Below are 23,100 nucleotides of genomic sequence, written 5' to 3' on the forward strand. Positions count from 1 at the left end.
GAAGCTTGCATGGGGTCAAGTTGTCCCGCCGTATTAGGTGAGGAAGTAGCTAATGACACAAGTTCAGTAATTACACATGGCAGAAGATTAAAATGCTGTAAACTCTTCACAACAAAGTTGGGGTGCATCTTCACTGTACTAGTGCAACCTTGCCTGTAAATAAGTATACAATTCGGCATGTGTGTCTGGTCTGGAAGTCTTTAATGTACTTACCCATGATCTCCATCATAGATTTGCTTGGTTGAGCACTTTCTTGTTGACTTTGCGTCTCAGTTAAATGCCATTTTCTTTCTGGCATCCAAGATTTCAACACCTAAAAAGAATAAATACTTTTGTCACTTTATTTGCGGAATACTTGGGAAGTATCTTATAGCAATTAATTGCAACCGCACATAGAAAGATCTTCCAATCATAATTAAAGAAATGTGTTCAATATGCATTCCACATCTGCTCTGCAACACATTTCATTTCCTTCACCATTATCTTTTTTTTTTTTTAAACAAGCGAATGGCTTGTCAACTAATGCTCTTTAGCAGGATTTAAATCTCCAAAAGGGTTTACCAGCCCCCGATGGTAATTAACTGCGACATACAGCCTCTCCATCAGCCTACTGTATATTGGTTGGTCTCAACATTATTACATTTTGAACATATATGTCACAATCACGCTTATTTTTGAGACAACCAAATGTTTCTTGGTGGTGGAGTTGTACTCAATTGCATGATCAAATCTGACTGAAGCAGTTCTTTTTGATCTTAGGAACATTTTTGAATCAATAACATAAATCCGATAATAATGTGCAACCCCCTCCCCCACATAACAAATATTGTGTAGCATTATCATCTTATATGAAGCCAGAATTTGAAATAAAGCTCTTTTATTGAATTTGAACGGATGTGTACCTCATGAGTCCATTGAGTGTATCGTGCAAAAATGGTTTCCGTTGGCAATGACAACGTCTCATTGAAAAGCTAATTAGTGTGGCAACAGATAAGTGCGTCGCAGCGTCCTTCACGGTTTATTCCGAACTTATTTTCTCTTAATAAGGCGATGCAGACTAGACAACATCAATATGATCATCATTTAGACTAATCAATTATGCACGTTAGCTATTAATTTGACATGACATATACAGACAGCATCTAGTTCCGTCCATTACCGTGACGAGCAGACGGTCATCACAGACGCTCCGTAAAGATCCATGGACACACACCGGGGGACGCGCAACAGGTCCCGGATATACTGTGGACGCTCACGGCTTCCTCTGGTTCACTGCGAGACGCCAGAAAATACACGCACAGAAAAAAACTAAGTTTCCATAACAAGTGACAGTACAATGGCACACGACCTGCTTATCAAAGAAGCAAGTGTAATTTATTCTGCAGCCCTCTTTGACAGGACGCCAGTGCGCATGTCGGCCGCTGATCCTTTACCCTGACATTCACCGGACACAACATTAAGTACACCTTGCAGTTGAGTTGGCACATGGTTTTTAACATATTAGTTGTGAAGGGGGAAAAAAGGACGTTCCAGAGTAAAAGCACTTTTCCTATAAAAAAAAAAAGTAGTCCTCCAAGTAATTACTTGAGTAAGACTAATTCAATGAAAGACTGACCAAGAAAAGGGAGTTACTTATGATTTATTATGTTCTTCAATAACAGAATGAATGTTATAATAAAGGCAAAATAAAATGGCAATCTGCAAATTAGATTTTTGACCAACAATATATCATTTTGACTACAAATAATAATAAAAAATGACAACCTTAACCAGAAGAAATAGTCTTAAACTTTGTGAAAACGGCAACATGTTTTACCATCGGTATCTACCATCCATCCGTCCGTCCGTTTGTCCGTCCGCCCATTCGTCCGCCCGCCCGTCTATCCATCCATCCAATCGCCAGTCCGTCCGTCCATCTAATTTGTTAGACAATAAGAAAACGTGCAAGCAAATTGAAACTAGATTATCGTTGTTCCAGTTACAGAACGATATTTGTGAATTTTTTCAAGTGCGCCATTAGATTTTTTTTTAATTTGTATTGAAACGTGAGCTTTGACTGAAAAAAAAACTTGGCAATCAAGTTAGGAATATCAACAGAGTACAACACAAACAAACACAACTTCTTTTCACAAGGTCATTTGAGTTTTGCAGAGGGAAATTCGGTTTCTGCTCAAGTTTCAACCCCTTTCCAGTGTGTTTGTGTGTTTACACACGGTAGGTGGAGCCCTAACTCTAGACATCTCGGAATCCAATCCAGTTCCGTGTTTTCCACCAGATAGCCCACTTGATCGAGCCACTCTTCTCTCCTGGCGCTTTCTTTCTGCGTGCATCCCCTTGGCAGAAATCATCACCACCTTCCCATCCCTCCTAAAACAAGCCACCCACCCATCCTCGCGCTCACCCCCGCCCGCCTTGCCACACAAGCCTCATGTCGCCGGGCTGCACGCTCTCATCCACCGTGCAGCGTCCTGCAAAAAAAACAAAACAAAACCGGTTTGTGTCATAGCTGACCCTTTGCAACTGACTTGACCGCACTGTTTTGGCGCTCGTGGAGAAAAGTCAGTGAAGGTAATAAAGGCGTCTAGGGGAGATAACGAGGGATAGAGAGGAGAGAGAAAGAGAGGGAGGGAGGGAGGGAGAACGGGAGGAGACAGGCGGCAAGAAATACGCCTCTATCCTCCTTCCCCTGCACACTCCAGCGGACTTCCATCCGTCCATCCCCTCGCGTGCCTCCGGATACCAAGCACACTACCTTACTTGCCGCTTTGCAAAATATTCCCCTCATTTTTGAAATTTCATTTCCTTCCCTATTTGAACAGAAGAGCCGGAGTCAAGTGCGGTCATTTCTCATCTATTTGCAAAAAAAGGACTGTACGATAGCGGGCTTAATTTCGCTTCTACTGTGCACGGGATGTGTACTGTATGTATATGCTCATACTGACACGGTAAGGCTTTCTTTCATTTCTTCCTCTCCATATCAACCTGTTTCTATGCAAATGGCATGGCAACCCGGACTTGCTCATGGGAATGTGGCCTATAAGGCAACACTTGACCGGTCCCGTTAGATGCGTTAGTGTGTAATGCAATGTAAAGGCGCTATACGGTATAGCCATCCCGCAATCTTGCGTGGCTGGCTGCATGGGCGTCAAATACCAGCTTGCAAAAAAACTAAGCAATTTAATCACGTTATAGTATTCCCGTAGAGGATAGAGCCTGTACATTATTATTCTGTTCCGCATGTGTCTGCCTCACTGCAGGGTGCTCTGTGGCGTGATGGATGACAGGCAGTCTTCATCTTCTCAGCATTTCACCCATGTTAGCATGCTGTCATTTGGATATATTGGAATGCGATAAGTCTCCTTTTTTGGTGTGCGCACTAGTCTTAAAATCCCGAATGCAGCCACTCTGTAATCAAAACAGGAACCAGCAGGCCAGCGCACACAGGGAGATGTCAATCATGCGGGTTCAAGAGTGAAAGCTATTGCTCTTATTTACTGTGGAGGCGCCTTGGGTTGTAAATGACCTTGATGAAAACTACCAAAGGTGGCACAGTCATTTCCTGTTAAATTGCTCTTTGTCATCCACATGAAATACAATAATAAGCGTTTATGCCTCATTGTTGCTGAGTTATCAGGAGCACTTCCTGTCAGAAAATGTGGATTGGAAAGCAAGTACACCCTTGTATGACCCTTACTGGAAATTTGTCCTCAGTGTGAGCGATTTTTGTCCTTTTTTTTTTTTTTTTTTTTGCACTGACCCTTGTGAGTCACTGGGGATCCGCACTCAGCATCCAAATGGCTCTCAGCTCGGACATAGTGTGCAAATTCTTTGTGTGTGTTACAAAGGCAGTGGAGATGCAAGCAACAAGGCTGGTGACAATGTGTTGACGCATCTGTCATTGCAACAGCTTAAAAGGAATACAAGAGTCAGGTGAGCCACGCCGGCGGGGAAATGGTCAGTGCAGACAGTTACTTGTCTTCTTTGGACTTATACGCTGCAGCTTCTTTATCTTTTTTTTGGAACCATGTAGATTTGCTTCACCGACATTCTGGTGGCATCTGTTGTAGCGTCCGTCTCGGAGGACATAATTATGTTTGGGGATGACATAAATATCACTAAAACATCTGTCAGCAGCACATCTGTTAAAGTCAAAGTGATCTTGCATTCATTCATCCATAATTCCTGTTTGGTATGCAATCTTACTAAATCTTCCCGAGAAAAATCTTTTCTATCATACATCTATCCGTTTGGGCTAATTTAATTTTTTATAAATTCATTGAATGACAATTAGTATTAGCAATTCATATTCATATCCATGCATGTAAAAAATAAAATAAAATAAACATCTTAAAGTCCTTCTTTGCTGTTCAATGCTTCGGTGGTGGACATACAAAGACAATGTATGTCTGTGATGGTTAGTTTGGAAAAGTCTTGTAAACACAGTGGCCACAATAATGCATTTTTCAAAACCGGAAAAGATGGAGCGAGGGAGATAATGTGGAAAAAAGCCATTCATGCGAGAGAAAGATGCATTCTTCCACATTATGACAACAGGATGTTACGTCCCACCATGTTTGCCTCCCCCCTTTATCACAGAATTGACCCCCTCGGCTCCATAATGAAATTCGGAACAATCTCTAAAACATCTGCCTATAAGGATTTGTTCACATTGTACAAAAGTCTACTGTATTTTCCAGAGATTAAGACTATCTGTTGTAATCAAGCCAAGATAATGTGGTTTTATTCTATCCATAAAATTGCTTGAACAAAAACAACTTGGAGCTCTTCAAAATCTATTTCCATGCCAGTGTCATATGAAGTAACACCCCAATTTCTTGACTCTGTACCAGTTGTCTGAATAGACAGCACATCTCCTCTCCATTTTGCCATAATTGATGCAAGTCATGATTAAAAAACAATACATTTTGCACAACTGACACATGGTCGATGAATGAATTGATCAATGTTGCCCATCCTGAGTGAGCCGGCTGACCCAATAGTTTCTTTTTGTCTGTTTTCTGATGTGCGATGCTTTCTGCATGAAATCCGATTAAATTATATATTCTTACGTCGTGGCGGCACGGTTTCATACCTCAGACTGGGTCGGGATCTTTTATTCATCAATCGATCCACTCAAGCAAACACACCTCGGAGACTTTCCATATCAAATATATTTAATTGATCTGGTAAATATGAATAAATCTAGGTAACTGTCACACCTGCATATTTTTAGAAATGCTTGGATACAAATTTTATTTTTCATTGAAGTGTATTAAAAAAATACTTTTCATGATTATTGGTCATTTAATCAATTCTTGTTTTTTTATTTGGTACTGTTTTGTGATGGCTCAAGGGAGAGATGATTCTGTATTCACCCACCTGATTCAGTTAATGATTCAATCACTGTTTTCGAAAATATTATTTTGATGAAAAAATAAAGCTTGCTTTCAGAGAATAATTAGAATCTAATAGAGTCTGGAATTAGACAATTTTAGGAGAAACGATGGCCCTGAATGATTAGTAATTTATTATTAAAATTGTTGGTGATATGATAACCGATTAGTTCTCAATCAATTAATTTTGACTCCTCTAATTACAGCAACTGTTGTCTTATTTTTTATTTGTCATCCTCATCCTAAAACTCATACCTTCCATCTTGTTTTTTACTTTTACCGACAGACTTAGCAAACATCTGTGCCATATCGAACGTGAATGCGTGCTAGCGCCCATCTTAGGTCAAAGGGCGCGAAAGCAACGGCGATGTGTTGTATGAAAAACACTTGCTGTAAAATACCCGGCAATGCACCAAAAAGTCATACAAGCAAGCACATTCAGCAAGAATGGCTTTTCTTCCCGTTGGTCTGAACGTCCTTCTTTAATTAGGTCACTAATTCATTTTACTTCTTGTGATTCACAATGCAGATGGAGCTGCTTGTTGGGGGAAGTGTGCAAATGATGATGGTTGTGCACATTCAGAGTGTTCCACTTCATTGGCTAATGGCTTTGTTTGTTTCAGAGCTGTTAACGCTGCACAATATTTGGTTAGGAATGTGGTGAGTGATATGACAATATTAAATCCGCTAATAGAAGCACCGTGTGATTTGAATAAGGGATTCATCGTCATGCGCTTGGTGGGCTCACCCAAACTCAAAGTAAACCTTTTTGTCGAAAGGATTTAGATACACTAAGATATGAGGTGCAGGCTTCATTTATAGTGACGCTGATGACTCAGTTTCAACCAGACTTAATCAACGGAGTTAAATTGAATTTATAAAGCAATACGTGTGATGAGCTTTTGTTGATTGGATAATATCAGGTCACCGGGTCACCTGTATGGTAGCAGGACAATATTGGCAAGTTGTCTTTACAACTGGGCAGTGGCCATTTTGAACAATTCTGAACATTAAAGGCCTTGTTTTTGTGGTCAGCTCAATTGAAGCGCATCTCGTGGGCTTTGGATGCTGGACAGAAGTGCTGGACCACTTCTATCGGGGATTTTAGATGTCTGATAATCTGATACTCTTTTTTTGTTGCTGTTGATATTGGAGCAATATCAATATCAGAGAGTCTACGCTTACAATGTATTACACTTATCTCAATTATTATTATTATTATCATTATTATCATCATTATCATCATTATTATCATAATTCCCATTATTATTATTGGTAGTAATAGTATGAGAATTCCTTTGTTTGCATATGCCTAATTTACAGCTTAATCTAAAAGTCCTGTACCTCAAACATACCAGACGTGCCAAATACTACAAAAACACAAATTTCTTCACAGTAGTTTGAAACTTAGCAGTTAATTTAAGTTTTTGCTTTGTGAACAGAGCAATCTTTGCAGAACAGGGAATCTAATCAAAATATGTTTCCCATTGGAAATGAACGGAGGCAGTACGGTGACGTATCTCCCTCAAAGTTGAGAAGTTTTGGAGATTGACGTGTTAATGTGTACTATTAAGCGACAGAATATTTGAATACATAAAAGAGGAGCTCATGCTCAGAATCAAGAAACGTATTTTAAAGAAGCATGAAGCAAGCACAAGACCATATTTAGGGCGACCTGCATCCGCCATATGTTTTCTCACCGCAGAAACTGTAAAAAGTGTTGGGTGGGGCCTGACTCTGGACCAGAATCCAACCTTGACGCAATAATTTGGTGACAGCCTTCGACCTCGATGTACTACGCGAGTGAGTCAAAGCGACAACTCAAAACCAAATTTAAGGAAAGTGAGAGAAATGCTGCCGTGCAGTTTGTCACGCTCCATTTTGCTCTTCTTCTTCTTCATCTTTTGTTCGCTTCACATTGTCGTCAAATTCCAGAGTCTGGAATTTCGATATAAGCATAACATCATTCTGATATTGCGTGCATCACAACAGCCCCTGCAGTGGAACCAATAATGGAAGGTTTGCATGTAAATTTAAATCTTCTGGCCAGCTTTTGAGTCTGCTTATAGATGCTGGATGTGACACAAACTGGATGTGACAAGAGTGGAAACTTAAAGTGAGCTAACAGCAGAATGTTAGGGGCACATTATACAAGAGTGGCTCATGAATAGCCTGTAATAAACCAGGTAGTGCTGATGATTAAGGGGTCTAAAATCAGGCATCAAAAGTCGATGAAACTATCTTGCAAGTGTTAAGTGGGTATTAAATTTAACACCACCCAGCAACATGAGTGCTGCACAAGATCTGCACATGTGCTTTCACGAGACCTCTCTCCAATTATTTTTACAGTTGTATACTAGGTAAAATGTTATTTGGAAAATTGTTTGTACTGTTATTCAAGTTTTATTGAGGGCAACCGGTTGACCGTGGAATGGAGTATACGCTTTACATTATTTCCGATGGGAAAGTCCCGACAATCAGCTTCAGGAAATGGATTGTTTTCAGTCGCAGTCAGAGGCTGTTTGGGTACTGGATTCGGGAGTAAAGGTTAAATGTTTTTGCACTAAGGGATTTTGGTGCAAGGGCAAATTATTCTTGTTGAGTTAATAAAATAAAACAAAATAAAAAATAATTACAAAAAACACATGATTAAATGCTCTGAATGACAGATGAAAAAAGCACAGCGGGATTTTTTGAGCTTGAAAAAGATCAAATAAATCGATGAGAAGATAACTAGTCCTATCTCAAGCTTTATTTGATTAGGCAGGGGGTTGCTCGAGTTTCTAAGTCCAATGCGTTGACAAAGAACCTTGGGGCTGATTTCCACAAAATGACTTTTATCAAGAATCTCTTCAACAATCTGCACTTCCTCAGCTAATTTATGCGTGTCGAGATAAACGTTTCAGTGTCAGAGACAAAACAGGCGAAGGTTGATATCCGCTTATTGAGACAACAAACCTTTTTTGCATAACTAAATGGTTACCTTGGCTTAACTCAATTTTATCGTGGGCTTCCCTCGGAGGGCCATTATGACAATGATACCAAATAAATGTTTAATCGTCATAAGAAATAGATGGATTCTGAAATCAGAACTAATGTTTTCTTCAGTTATTGTTCAAATTACTGTAAAAAGAGTAAAACAATTCTTACAAAATCTCAACATTATTATTTATTACACATGCAAATTAAAAATGATGGTGCAGATTTTAGCAAGAATCATCGGAGTTGACATGATTTGATCTCACGGGCCATATACTAGAATGACATGATGGGCCGCATCTGGCCCCCGGGCCTTGAGTTTGACACCTATGTCTTAAACTGTGCAACACCAACATCTTGGTACCATTAAAATGAGAAGGAGGAAGACTGGATTTCAAAGTCTCAGTTCCTAATGCGTGAACCCCACTTTAACCTAATTCAGAAGCCCCCTTTTCAAACCCTGAACGACATCTCTATGCTGTATTGAATTAATGAGGGCAAATCCTCGACGGTCTTCTTCACCCAGCCAAAGCACTCGGTCATGTGTTAACACATCCTTCCTTCGAGCATCCATTACCCGTCAAAGAATTACTGCGCCTCCTTGCATTTCCACCTCGGACTAGTGACAACTCACTTCTCTCCGCACGTGTGAAGCTGGCCGCGTCTATAATTCAACCCCATTAGTAGTTCACTCAGCGTGAGGGCAGGACGTCGCTACTTTGCAACGTGATTAGACGTCTGCCTGGCTAAAAGGGGGCAGGAGGGTGGTGGGGGGGAGCGGGACTCAGTAGCCGGCTTTATAATCTCAGAGCTCTGACCGCCTCATTGCAGCCATGGCCTTGACAAGACCGACCCCGAAGTGAAAGATATCTTCGTCAGCATAAATTGTACAACTGTTGGGAAGCTTGGAAAAAAACACTCCATCTTTTGGGATGTTTGGAAGGAATGTCAACTGTTGGCCGGACTCTTGCCGTCTCCTAGTGGAGCTGTGTGTATACAAGTATGTGTGTGTGTGTGTGTGTGTGTGTGCACAAGTGCTTGTGATACATGTCGTAATCCTGCTCAATGGTTGTATTGTTCAGCAGGAAACTGTAATCGCACTGTTAAACAACATCTGTGGGGATGCATTGGCCAATCAACTGTAAGTATTGATGTTTTGCTGGACAAACAAAAGACGATATTTAAGACAATAATGCTGATTTCAATCTAGTATTTACGATGAATATAGATGTAATCAAATTCACATAAAATAGATTAAGTAGAATTTTCAAGGCAAAATACGTAATTCCACTGAGAGCATTGCTCTAGTAGAAGATGGGGATTTTTTTATTATTATTAACATTATCAGTTTAACAATACTAATAAAATACCCAATGAAGATAAAATAAAATTATAGACAGTGATTACTATTAACAATTGTGTATTAAAATAGGTGCTGTGTATTGCAAAGATGTTTTTTTATGCAATGGTGGTAGGGAGTAATAGCGGAAAGACGGCGACTATTCAGCCTTGATGCTTTTTAATTGATTAAATTATGCTGAATTCCAATAAGGGCGAAATCATCTTGCATTTATTTTTCATGTTAATCCTGTTTCATTCAGAGAATAGTTCTCAAATTATTACCATGCCTCAAATAGTCCCTTAACAACATTTTTTTGTATTCACATCAGTAAACAAAGTATTTTCGACTAAACCGTCTCACTCGCTCAGAAGTTATCTCGCCATCTACCATAAATGTCTTTTTCAATCTCCTCTTCTTCTCGCTGTCCTTCTGGCCTCACTCTTTTTCTTCCTTAACAGTCACTGCTCAATAGAATTACACACGCATGCATGCCTTTCCTCTTACAGATACTCCATCCACACATCAACGGGCGTAGATCAATTTCCGTCACACTACAGACGTGGCTAGCAACTGTACATATACACACACACACATACGGGCACACAAAGCCACGTGGGAGCTGAATGAGTGGACAAGACCAAAGTGATTGTAAGACGCAAACTCAAAAGGTCTGATGATTATTTTTGTCTCTGCCGGAAATCATTTACAATAGCACTTACGGCTCCCCTCTTCCCCAGTTGAGTCAATTTACACTGTGTGTGTGTGTTTTGCTCGCGTCTTTGGTTCATGGCCGCAGTATTGATGTGGGAAATTCCGAGTCGCGTCCCTCCGCCGTTCGACAATCGCATGCTTTAGGAGGCCTCCCTTTGCTTAGCTTTGAAATGAGTCATCCACAATGTGATGCAACACAGCAGAGCAGATTTGAATTATGGGGCAATGAACAATGAGGTCACGGCAGGGCTGTGGGCATAAATCTCTTGGTGCCGTGTTGTAAAAACAGCGTCTCTTATCAATGGAAGGAACAAGAGTCGGAAAATACAGCATTGTTTTGGTAATACTGCAAATAAAGACGTGCGATTCCAGATAATGGATGTTGTGGAATAGATTCTGTAATGCCATCACGTAATTGTGCTAATTTTGCCTTCTAGTTTTTTCTTTTTTGCAGATATTCTTGAGCAAAAGTTCTTCTACCTTGATTGCAAACTGCTGCAATGGCATTCTCAGTGTTCACATGCCTCCTGTGTATCCACCCAAATGCATCCTCTGATATTTTCCGTGTCTTTTTCCTTCTTCAGCAAATAGTCCACAATCAGGGCCTGATGTAATACCATCATCCCCAGGCTCCTCTTAAATTTCCTGCTTACTGGGCTTTTATTCTAACTGCATTACGTACGTACATCGTCTTTCTCTCCGTACATCTGGTTCTTTTTAGATGCAAAAAAAAAAAAAATCAAACTCCGCTTGATGTCATTTAAAAGTAAATTGGAGAAAATAACAATATAAGTCATTTATTCACGAGTAGATGGTGGCACTGCTGAGATGGAAATCGACATGGCGACGTTTCCATTCCCTGCCTTTTGAGAGGGAGAACGTGCGCCAGGGAGTATTGATCTGAAGCTTACTTGATGGTGTGCCGTGATTGGGCGAGGACGTGGTGGAGGGCCAGGCGGTCACGCTCGATGGAACACCGATATTATCAGATGCAGTCACGATCAATGCTTTGATCATCATTTGTGTTATTTTCTTTTCGCCCCTTGAGCTCTTGCGATTGTGTGAAGTATAAAAATACCGCCTTGTTGGGCCTTAAGTTAAACCCCCTTAGACTAGCTGGTGAATAACTATGCAGAGACCTGTGGTTAAATCAGCGAGGTTACTTTTAGCAGCACGTGACGTTAAAATAAGCACAACGGTCTCGTATCAGCTGAGGACAGGACAGTCATCGGAGATAAAATCCAGCATGGCCCTTTACATGGGACATAGCATGTCACGTTCCCTCCGACGCATCTTCTGCCTCGCGCAATATAATCATTTACGCCACCTGAGTGTTTTACGTAAAGTGGTGCGATAGTGTCACGCCAAGACAGATGAGCACCGCTGTGGCCTGCGAGCCAAGCACTACCTCACATGGTCCATGTGCATTCTAACCATGTGAGAAATTGCATACATGTTTATCACACCCCGAGCCTCGGGATTGGCTCGTTGTTCAGCACTACGTAGGATAGATGACACGGCATCCATCACATGCGTCGAAAGGGAACTGGACCAGTAATTTCCTTGGAGAGGAGGTGCACTGAAATAGCCTTCGATATATTAGATTTTAAAAGAGCTTTGTGTATGTAGTAGTAAAATGAATGTATTTTGGCTATTGGGACTCCCGTAAATAAGAGAATATTGTGGTCTACTCTACGTAGCTTCATTTTGGAAGACTTTCAGGACTGTTTTCATTCATCCAAAGAACATTTTGAGGTCAAAGGCCTGGTTTTGACTTCTAGTCTATCAAAAATAGCCCTTCCAAAATTATAATCCTTTAAGTGATCATTCAATTGTGTGGAATTGATTGTTGATTAACCTTGGGCAACTATCAGATGAGTTAATGTTGGATGTTGAAATAAGAACTGCAATATCACTATTGTAAAAGGGATCCGAAGAACAGAGACAATCTCATTAAAATAACATCAAAACAATATGGAATTAATTTTCATTTCAGTCACTTAAGTAACTATTGTGAAATGGCCATTCCTAATCTCAGAGGTATTTGATGAGACTGAAGTCAGAGTTCTCAGGACAATCTTCGTTGTCATCCAAGTGAATTCAATCTACACAAGTTAACTAAAAGTGGAAGAAAGGAAATTCCAATTTGTATTTTATTTTAACTCTGTTTTAAAAGGAATTAAGATACACAGCAACTTCAGGTGATCCTCTGAATATTAATCTAGAGAAAATAGAGTTGGGGCTCAAAATTAGAGATTTGTTTCCAAACAAGTAAATTGGAAGCATATAATTGTCCAAAATGTCTTGGGAAGGTGGATGATTTCTTTGACCCCTGATAAATTCATTAATTGATTAAGAGGTGTGTCGCAATACCGTTGCCCTGCCAGGGCTTGGATTGATTTGATTGTGCATGTGGGCATGTCTCATTGTTTGCTGCCGAGCACTGTTGATTACAGTTCACCGACTCGGAATCACTGGACAAATCAAGCCTGTTTAGTTTAATCACTTACCTCCCTCCCTTGCTTGCTTTTTCTCTCTTTCACATATTTATGTGGCACACACCGACAAGTCTTTAATTTTACGCTTGGTTAAGCCACATATACACATTACTCTTCCATATTGCTTATCCTTAGCGTATCGGATCGTTCCAAGTCGAGGGGGAAAGTTGCGGCTTTCCAATAAATGGGACCACACCCTTCAAAGGAACGTACCGCATAAATCTGTAATTGGCATCCACACCAGTTCTGGTGTCTCACACCGCAATCTGCTGTCAAAGGCGTAGTTACAAAGGGTGTTGTACATAAAACGCTATCATAAGTGTATCAAATCGTAATTACAAACAGCCAGCTTGTGAGTCATGGAGGCGACATGAGACTTCAGTAGAAGTGCCTCCAGGAATCGAAAAAAATAGTTTTACTGTCGACAAAAAAGTCACCTTGAATTTTCTGTTTTGTTTCTTTTTACTGAATTATCTGTTGAAGCTCATTGCAATGGAACATTTCCAAATTGAGTCGAACATAACTGTTTGTTTCAGGTTACCGCAAGTGGTTGTGTGTGCATGACAATCTGTAAAATATTTGAGGTGATTCAGATCGTTTCGTTTCTTTACGCTTCCATGACCCATAGCCAGATTGTTGCCGCTTGAGAGCGAAAAATCTAAATGGTGTCACTCGAGCCACAGTCCAGGTGCCCTTGTTTACCGGTAAATGAAAACAGAGACTATTTGTTAGATGTTATTTTTCCCCCCGCCGCTTGCTGTCTGGCCAGTAATCGAAGAAAATGTTGAACCCGTTGACTTGTTTACTTTTTCTGGACCACAGGACTTTGACCTTTGGGAAAGCAAATGGGACCAATGGGAAAATTGAGACGATGTATCATCCTCACATTGGTTTGATTAAAGCAACTGACCTTTAGATTTATTATTGAGAAACCCTGGAGAAATGTATGTTTTAATCTTTCTTTCTCCAGTAACTGTGCATGAAGGTTAAGGTTAGGGCAAGGTTGCAGTTATGAAAAAATAAATTGTTTTTAAAGTTAGAGTATATTGACTGCAAGTGTAGCAAAAAGACAAACAACAAACCCATCTGCCGTGCGATGGCCGCAGATGGAGGGCGAACGATGTCCTACATTGGCAATCAGCTTTGGTCGTGTCGATGACAAAGACAAACAGATGTGTCTTGAAACAAAAAAGCGATCGTGGGAACTTCTTTGTTTAGAAATGTGAACAAATCGTTTTTTTTCTGGGAGCGAACTAAGCAACGGTGCACGGTTAATGTATGCATGAACTTTTGCAGTAGCGGCTGCTTTAATCTAGTCATTGGAGTTTTTCCCCCCCTTCATGCAAACGAGGCCTAATGAAAAATCTCATTTCATGCCTTGTACCAACCTGTTCCTTTCACACCTACGCATTTAGATCAGTTTCTTTCCACCTCTGTTCCTCCATTCGACATTCATTGATCCCAGCATTGTTGACCAAGCTCAGTGTGAATAATGCATTCTGTGTTCCGAGAGAGGCCAGGCACGAATTAAGATGCTGCATGGGTGGGCGGTGAGGAGGGGTATGGAGGGTTGAGGGCTTCACGCCTTACTTATTTCTTTCACTGATCTGTTGCTCCTGGCACTTTCTCCATCATCAAGTTCATGCATACACACACGGGGCATGCAATACATGTTTATTTAGAAGTATGTGTGTATTTTGCACACACACAGTACACATTGAAGGCATCCTTTGTTGCAGTCTCTGACCACCCAACCATAAACGTATTGCTCATGGCCTCTTGTACTGCCTAATAGACACAATTACTGCACAGCCCTGTTGGAAACCTCCACGGAGGTCGTGGCGGTGATTTTTTGTAGATATGCGAGTGCTGCAGCCAGTTAATGCTGAGAGTTCGCATTGCGTCTATTAAAACTATTTTCATTTATGGAGCAAAATATCAACATGGATTCAGAAATACTGGTTGACATTTTCTGCATTATAGTGAAAGTTGAGCTCATGGAAGCTCACAGAATAGCCCGGATAGGAACGATTACATGGATGCCGCAAGCTCACCTCAAAGCATTCACTAATTGTTCAATCAGATTGCTCTGATGTAATCTCTATTCTGGTCACGGCGTTATATATAGAAGGTTTCGATAATGATTGCTGTGTGTCAGCGTTTAGATCAGGGGTGTCAAACTCATTTTTTTCGCGGGCCGCATTGTAGTCATAGCTTCTTTCGGAGGGCCATTATGACTGTCAACCCAAATAAATGTATGAGCATCTCGTATTATATACAGTAAAAGCTGCAAAACAAACTGACAAATAACTCGTTTTTAAATCAGACGAGTAAAATCTGGTCAAATATTGAAAAAAAAAACGATATTAATCAAAGTGAAGACAATTTGCAATTCTAGTAATGACACACGAATTTGATGCACAATTTGTCGTCGCGGGCCACATAAAATGATGTGGCGGGCCGTATCTGGCCCCCGGGCCTTGAGTTTGACACCTGTGGTTTAGATCATCGTGTCAAACACAAGGCCCGGGGGCCAGATACGGCCCACCACATCATTTTATGTGGCCCGGAAAGACAAATTGTGCATTAACTTCATGTGTCAATACTAAAATTATAAATTGTCTTTTCTCCAATTTTTATTACCTTATCTTTTTAAAATATTTGAAGTTTTTACTCGTCTCTGATTCCAAAACTATGTAGCCCGTGATAAAAATTTGTTTGACACCCCTGGTTTAGATCCTCAATAAATTTCTTTCTGTCATTTTGGCTTGGCATCAGCATCGACTCCAAATGCAATTTCTGAATTATAAGTCGTAGTGTTTGTGTGTCAGCCTGGCATGAACGTCTGGCAACAATTGCTGCACGGCAAAGCCAAGGCCAAAAGCGAGAGGTGCTTTGTCCGGCGCGCCATCAGTCGTTGCAGTAAACAACATCGCTATACAGCTGCCCATGTGTGCGCACACTTTGTCATTCCATTTAAGACACTCTCACTTTGAGGTTGACCTTGGCGAAATGAGTTTACACAAGCTTAAAAATCTTTCTGGGTAACAGAGTGCTACTGGTATTGAACAAATGGAATGCACTACATTGTGATGGAAAACATGGAAGAATCTTAACCGTGTGTTCACACTTGCACCCTTAAATTGATTTTATTCAAACTCCAGTCAATTCATTCCCATATGTTCACCCCAAATAACTTTAGAACAAAATTCGCACGAGCATCGACAAGTCAGGTGCACTGAAATTTTCCACATTTCAGATGGCATGAGAAAAAAAAAACATTAGACCACTGATGTAATTGACGTGTCTTTAGTTTAGCACATCAACATTTGTGACAGTTTTTTTTTTTCAAGTCTAATAGCATTTTTCACCACAGGAGTCACACTGTAATGTGTTTGGGGTTTTGCTTTTTAAGTGCACTCGGCAATTTGCTGGTGTATTGTACCCTGCTATCTTGTTCCCATTTATCAGTAAATGTCGGTTTGGCTCCATTTTGTGTCTCTTTCTTTGCTTGGCACTCACTTGTCCATCCAACAAACCTTCCTGTTTACAGACCAACAAGAGTAGGCAATTACATTGCATGGTTTCTCATGACATTTTTTTTGTGCTCTTAGACATTTTAATGTGTCATTGCAAATTGAACTAAGGTGGATTCCAACCCAGCAAATGATCCTTACAAGAGAAAACCATCCTCAGCAGAATAAAGGCTACTTTGTATGCCAGGAATCGAGATGACAATTTGACTGACTGAAAAATGGACTCTGGTGTTTGTCAGAGGAACGGCGCCCATTTAACTCAGTTGTCCTGGCAAGAGATAAAACATCAGCGTGGCGATAGACCATTACGCCGTTATGGACTTTGATACGATGTCACTTAAAGAGTCATTACATGGCAGGCGCATACGGTCTTTGTGCACACACATCCCCGCGAACCCTAAACAAGCAATCGGGAGTGAAAATGGCCTTGTGCTTCTTGTTTTTGAGTGGCTTATGGCTATTCAAACAATCTGGAGGGTGCTATTATTCTCACAGTGCACGCTTCACATTACGACTTTCTGTCTGTTGTGAAAAATGACTCGAGCTTAACTTCAGTGAGCTCCAATAACCTACACACTACCTCCCACTATCTCTTTTCTTTATCGTTGCTCTTTCTGTTTCTCTGCAGGACTTGGGCGTCCAGCTGCCAGTGAGATGTGATTCCCTGGGCGTTCATATCACTTTGACAAAGCAAAGTGTGCTATAACAGGTAAGAATGTGACAGTGTATGTTGATCATGTTTTTCTCAGAAGAATTCAAATGGAAGGCTAAGCACTACCTTTCTGGACTAATTGCTCTAGCAGCAATTATGTGATTAACTGCAAATAACTGCTAAAAGGTCCTAGCACATCACAAACATGTCACACAATGCTGCATTCGAAAAGCAAAATTTTGCGATGACTTTATTAAGCTAGTGCAGTTTAGCTAAGGTAATATTTTCTTAACATCCATTAAAAGACGATAATTGTGTTTTTTTCCGTTTCAGGTACCGGTAGTCATAAAAAAAACAATCAACCAAAAAAGTTACTCGTAATTGTAGTTTCATACTACCTTGTACAAAATCTTACAAAATAATTGTGTTGCTAATGACAGACTACACTCGCACAATTAGCTTTTTCAAGCAGTTAAAAAAAGGGCCAAAGTGAAACTTTCGCCATTATAAAACCTTGATCAATTATAGGTCAAATAAACAAATGTCTATCTGAATGTTTTGAAGTCTTTTTTTTTTTTTTTAATGGCATGTTTTCCTTTTAAGCATATTAATTGCCCTCATTGAGTTTTGCCATTAGTGGAGGTCTGCATGGATTTAGATTGTGAACTAATCGAGAAGGAAAAACGGTTGCAAGCAAATAACATACTCCATTTTCAAAATGCAATAAATCTGAATTGATCAATATGGATTATTCTCCAGTCATTTACAGTACAGGCAGTGTTTGAAGTTGTTTTTGGTCATTATCAATCATTAAAAGTAAGTTAACTCCAGTTAAATATTCAAACGATTAAACTCTCTAAACCCTCTGGTATTTTTAATAAAGGATGACAAGGTCATAATATTTTCATTTCAGTGGCAGATGCAAAACACATATTTGATAAATCGCTGCCAAGACTCAGGAGCATTTTCATTGAATTCAAAATTTTGTATGACTGAGAATCGACAAAGGCACAACTTCAAAAGCCTTCGACTTGAGGTTCCATTACATTTTATAATTTCATGTACAAAAATAATACATAATTTTATTCTGTGTGACAACAGGTTGAGCACCAAGTATGGCCATCCATCATCTTATTAAACTCTACTGAGATGATGGGTTTCCAAACACAGCAGAGGCCGGGGGCATAGTCACAAAAAAATATACCCATGCACCTGGTGTGCTGATTTTTTTTTTTTTTTGCACAGAAGCTACTGTATGCACGATGATGATATTTTTTTTAAGGAGCCAAATTTGACCCATTGTTCTCTCTCGGGATCTCTGGGCTCCATCTGTGCCAGAAAGTGCACTAATTGGCCCGACAAATGTGCCCTCTCAGACTGGTAATGCAATCAGATGTGACACTGTGATGATGTGAGAGTACACAAAATAGCATGCAATGTGCAGAGCTTGTAACATACAATAAAAAAAAAAAAAAAATCTATTTTGGGCGAGAAAATGAGAGTTGCTTCGCTCTCATTTTCATAAAGCAACTTTGACTAAATAATATATAAGTAAAATAAGAACAGAGTTGAACAAGTCTAACAACAAAACAACACAGACGCTGCACCATGTGGAGCTCAGACAGCCAGGCAATAAATGTTCATTAGTTGTTAACTTTTTAGAAGTAACTCAGCCCATATGATAATTGCTGACAGATGTTTCAGGCGCCTGTTTGCAGATGTTGTTATGCTGGCTTGGAAATTACCACGTTGATCACGTCCCGTGTAAAGGCCACGCTTCTCAATGTGACCACATGGCGGATAGAGGAGCATCATCGAGAGCGAACGTTGCACAACACAATGCGGCGTTGCTATCGGTTTCATTTCAGTCAGCCCTCTGTGGCTTGAAGGCATCAAGAGGAGTTAAAGCGCAAAAGCGGGCCTTCATCTGTCCATGAAGCCACTCAGTGCAACTTATTTACAGTGCATTTACAAGCTGAGCGGGGCTTGTAAAATGTCAGATTTACGAGCGCCTTTTTAATTAGAAATACTGTCTTCTCGAGCCGGCCTGATGAATTGTACATTCAATTTATTGACGGTAGAGAGGGATGCTGGTCCTTGGTATCGGCATGCAGCCTTAACATCCTGATTACCATGTTTTTGTACTAAAAGGAGAAATAGGTCACATCTTTCATGTCTTAAAAAAAAACATGACATTTTATTTTGGTTGTTATTACTCAAGGTCAATAGAATTCATACGAGTCAAAACAGGTTCTGCAAGTTTTTGTCTTATGTTACTTGACTTAAAGGGTTTTATTTTTTATATCATGGTCACTTTTTGAAAGTTGATTGAATGTTTAATATTTTTCATACAAAACTCTATAGAGTACAGTAAAACCACATTAATTAAGACCGTATTTTCCGGACTATAAGGTGCCCCTAAAAACCAAACATTTTCTCAAAAGCCAACAGAGCGCCTTATAGTCCGGTGCGCCTTATATATGGACCAAATTCCTAAATTTAAACTGGGCCGAAGCATTGTGTCATGAAATCAATCATAAGTGGCTCGCTGAAGACTATGAATCATGAATCAAAAAGACGATGGATCATTATTTTGTGATTATAAAGTAATTTGATGCGTCTGAAGTTGAAATAAAAAAGATAAAATGGAGAATCTTTTGATTTAAATTAAAAATCTGACATGATGCATTAATGGTGCGCCTTATAGTCCGGTACGCCTTATAGTCTGGAAAATACGGTCTTCTTAAAATAATCCCTCTGAGAACCGAACATTCTTATAAAAACAGATTTCGTCCTGTATTATGAATGGGATCATGCTAGTGTAGCTAATATTGTGTACCAGTGTCAGCATATGCCTTAATGAACTTCCTGTTCAGTGTGTCACCCCTAATGTTTCCCTTCCTGGCTCTCACATTAGTCAGAATGATTCTTTTGAAATCCAATTCTGTGATACTAATGCTTCATTTTGCCAAGACAATGAAGCAGAGAAAGAACAACAGGAAAGGGGATATATCAGTCGTCATGTTGGGATATGAGGCAGGCATGTGCTTCCCGTTAGGCATGGACAATTACAAAAACTAGATTTGATACATTACCAGTCAGAGCCCACATTTTAAACACACATCGTTTTCATTCGGTAAATATACTGTGCGAATATGACAGCATTTATCACAAGGTGCAATATAAAAAGATTTTCATTCATAACTCTAAATCTGACCTTGATGTGACGAAAGGATTTAAAGACAAATTGGCTACGCTATCAAGTATGCAATTCCAAAACGCAACGCATAAAAGCTGCTTTAATTAGCCACAAAATATTTACTCACAATAAAGCATATATTAATAATAATCCAAATAAAACATTTAGCATTTCTACATTTAGTTTGCCCCCAAGTATACAACCAAAATGGCCCCTGACATTAAATAGAAAATCTGCAATTAAGGGATAATTCACTTTTTACGGACACTGTCACCGAGGTATTAATTAACAATTTGTTTATTATTGTGGTTTGCAGTGTTGCTCTGCTTCACACTGAGAACACTTTCTAATTAACCTAATGTTTTGGTCGGTGACTACACTGTACATTAGCATTTGTATGCTATTATAATTCAAAGGCCGGCTCTATCAGCCCTTACGCTCATTTTATTGGATCTCTCACACACACACACACATGTAAATGCTTTTTTTGCTCCCCCGCCAACAGTCTCCATTAATACAAGCGCATTGTTCAAGCGTATGACCTTTGCCTTGAGTAGAGAGGCCTTTGTCCTCGAACAATGGAGTCCATATTGAAAACCCTGCCAGTCAATGCCGTCCCTCCAGCTGCTAGAGGAATAGCGCAGATTGTGCGGGGTCCAAGTTGAAGGCTTGGAGGAACGAACTTGTGGAGTGCCTGCATGTGTTTTTTTTTTTTCCTTCTCTGTATTGTTTGTTTCTGTAAGATGCAAGCCTGTTCTCAAGAATCACCAGATGGGCTAGCACAATTAAAACCAGCCATATTCCCAAGTGTGCACATATGTGTGTGCGTGTGCGCACACATGCGCGCAGCCAGCCATACACGCAAACACACTTAGAGAGCAGGACACAAAGCAGATGTCTCTGGAAAAACGAAACCTGATCGACACTCTGATGCGGTTGAAGTTTGAGTGTCCCAAGCAAAACAGAAATCAATCAATCAGTCACTCAATCAATAGATGTTTGTCTGGCTCTCTATCCACAACGAAGAAACAATTAGGATTATTTACAGTATTTAGTGGAACTATCAAAGTCACCCTGAAGGTCAAAGAATTTGGAATTTAAACAAAAATTGCTCTTGCAGCTGTCATTTGAGCAAAGATTGTTTCCGGTACCGTACTGCTTTCGGGAAAATCGGCCTGGAAATTTAAAGTCATTCCGCCGTCGTCAGCTGAATTAATTTTCACCAAAATACCGTATTTTCCGCACTATAAGGCGCACCTTCAATGAATGGCCCATTTTAAAACTTTGTCCATATATAAGGCGCACCGGATTATAAGGCGCACCTTCAATGAACTTTGTCCATATATAAGATATATACATTTGGCCCACGGGCTGGACTTTGGACACGCCTGCTGTAGTGGCTCAATATTGGTCCATATATAAGGCGCACCTGATTATAAGGCGCACTGTCGGCTTTTGAGAAAATTGGAGGTTTTTAGATGCGCCTTATAGTGCGGAAAATACGGTAGTCGCTCCTACCACATACATTGACAGGCAGAAAAAAAAATGGCGGCTGGTGCGAATTTCTTAGACTAAATTGAGAAATAATGCCGTATTGTCAACCAAGTTAACACAGTATTGGCTCTTGTGTGATCAATCAGAGCGTGGCTATCTGAGTCCTCTATCTCAACATTAGGCCTCTTTGGACTTGTATTGAACCGCAGTAACATATCGGCTCACAGGAAATGAGCTTTGGACTGACTGAAAGGTCACACTTTGGAATCCGACTACTACTGTGGCGCTGAAAATCTCAGCTCTTGAAATCCCTCAACAACTATCATCGCGTCTTTGACCTCTCAGCGCTTAACCTTTAGTTGTTCCAGCTGAACGTCTTGGTGGCCAGCGGTGCGAGGGAGTGTCTGCTTTGCTGAGCAGCGCCCAGGTGCGACTGTGTTCAATGTGCAAAAGCCATCCAACCTTTTCCTTCCTCTCGAGCCCCCCACCTCCCCCTTTAGCCATTCATGCAATGAGCCGGCTTAAATGGGGTCTCATGACTTGGCAGCATGCAATCATGTTCTCTTTTTGGCTTTTGAATCCACCTTTGAAAGAACAATAACTAAGAACTAGAGTGGAACCTCTTTCAATTTAAAGGTTTCATTGTTTCACAGCTGAAGCAAACAATGGCCTCCCTTTGCGTTTAAGAATCTGACTATGAGCATATTCAGGTTTTTTCAGGTACTTGGCCTTGTGTAAACTGGTATATTATATTCCTTTTTGAAAAGGTTATTGACCGCTTGTGAATATAGTCAATGACTAGTCATTCAACAGTTCAAATTCTTTTGGCAAAATGGCTGGCACAAAATCTTTATGAAGTGTACAAGAAATATTTTAAGTCATAGTTTAGTTAATGTGCTTGCAATACAAGTTGAAAACTGTTAACATTTATCACATAGCATTTCAGAAACAATAACATTTATTTATTTATCTATTATCTATTTATCCATCTATCCATCTATCCATTTCTTTCTTTCTTTCTTATCGAGTCTGTTTTGGAGTAAGTTTCGCAATAAACGCACAAAACCCACAAAAACAAATGCTGCATGTCATAATCAGTACATGTCAGTGGCAGGCAGGCCAACCTGTGTTGATCCTCGACGCTTTTCTCACTACTGCTAGTATATGATCCTTAACAGCATCTTCGGAGTATCCTGTTGACTGTGCCAAAGATACTACCTGTCCCTTGTGGAGTCTTAATTTCCCTCTAAGGATCATGACAATGCACCGGCATAACACTCACACATACACATACAC

The 23,100-nt window shown here is 40.1% G+C and overlaps 2 protein-coding genes across 15 annotated transcripts in view; one reads left to right on the forward strand and one right to left on the reverse strand.

The window, feature by feature from the left end:
• si:dkey-92j12.5 (multiple PDZ domain protein) overlaps positions 1-1,380 on the reverse strand; it is a 29,999-nt gene extending 28,619 nt beyond the window's left edge. For all 3 annotated transcript variants that reach the window (XM_037259067.1, XM_037259058.1, XM_037259050.1), the window contains exons 1-2: positions 1,160-1,380; positions 214-313 (exon numbers count right to left, since the gene is read on the reverse strand). In XM_037259067.1, coding sequence (XP_037114962.1) covers positions 214-298 — 85 coding nt within the window. In that variant the 5' untranslated portion in view covers positions 299-313; positions 1,160-1,380. The remainder of the gene's footprint in view (positions 1-213; positions 314-1,159) is intronic.
• A 998-nt stretch (positions 1,381-2,378) lies between these two features.
• The window catches only part of adgrl3.1 (adhesion G protein-coupled receptor L3.1), a 118,836-nt gene continuing 98,114 nt past the window's right edge, over positions 2,379-23,100 (forward strand). For 9 of the 12 annotated variants that reach the window (XM_037261741.1, XM_037261774.1, XM_037261783.1 and 6 more), the window contains exons 1-2: positions 2,379-2,945; positions 17,088-17,168. The gene's annotated coding sequence lies outside the window, so the exon portion shown is untranslated. The remainder of the gene's footprint in view (positions 2,946-17,087; positions 17,169-23,100) is intronic. The other 3 variants (XM_037261765.1, XM_037261791.1, XM_037261818.1) reach the window with 1 other exon arrangement.

Source organism: Syngnathus acus, chromosome 1 (assembly GCF_901709675.1).
Source record: "Syngnathus acus chromosome 1, fSynAcu1.2, whole genome shotgun sequence".
NCBI classification, from domain to species: domain Eukaryota; kingdom Metazoa; phylum Chordata; class Actinopteri; order Syngnathiformes; family Syngnathidae; genus Syngnathus; species Syngnathus acus.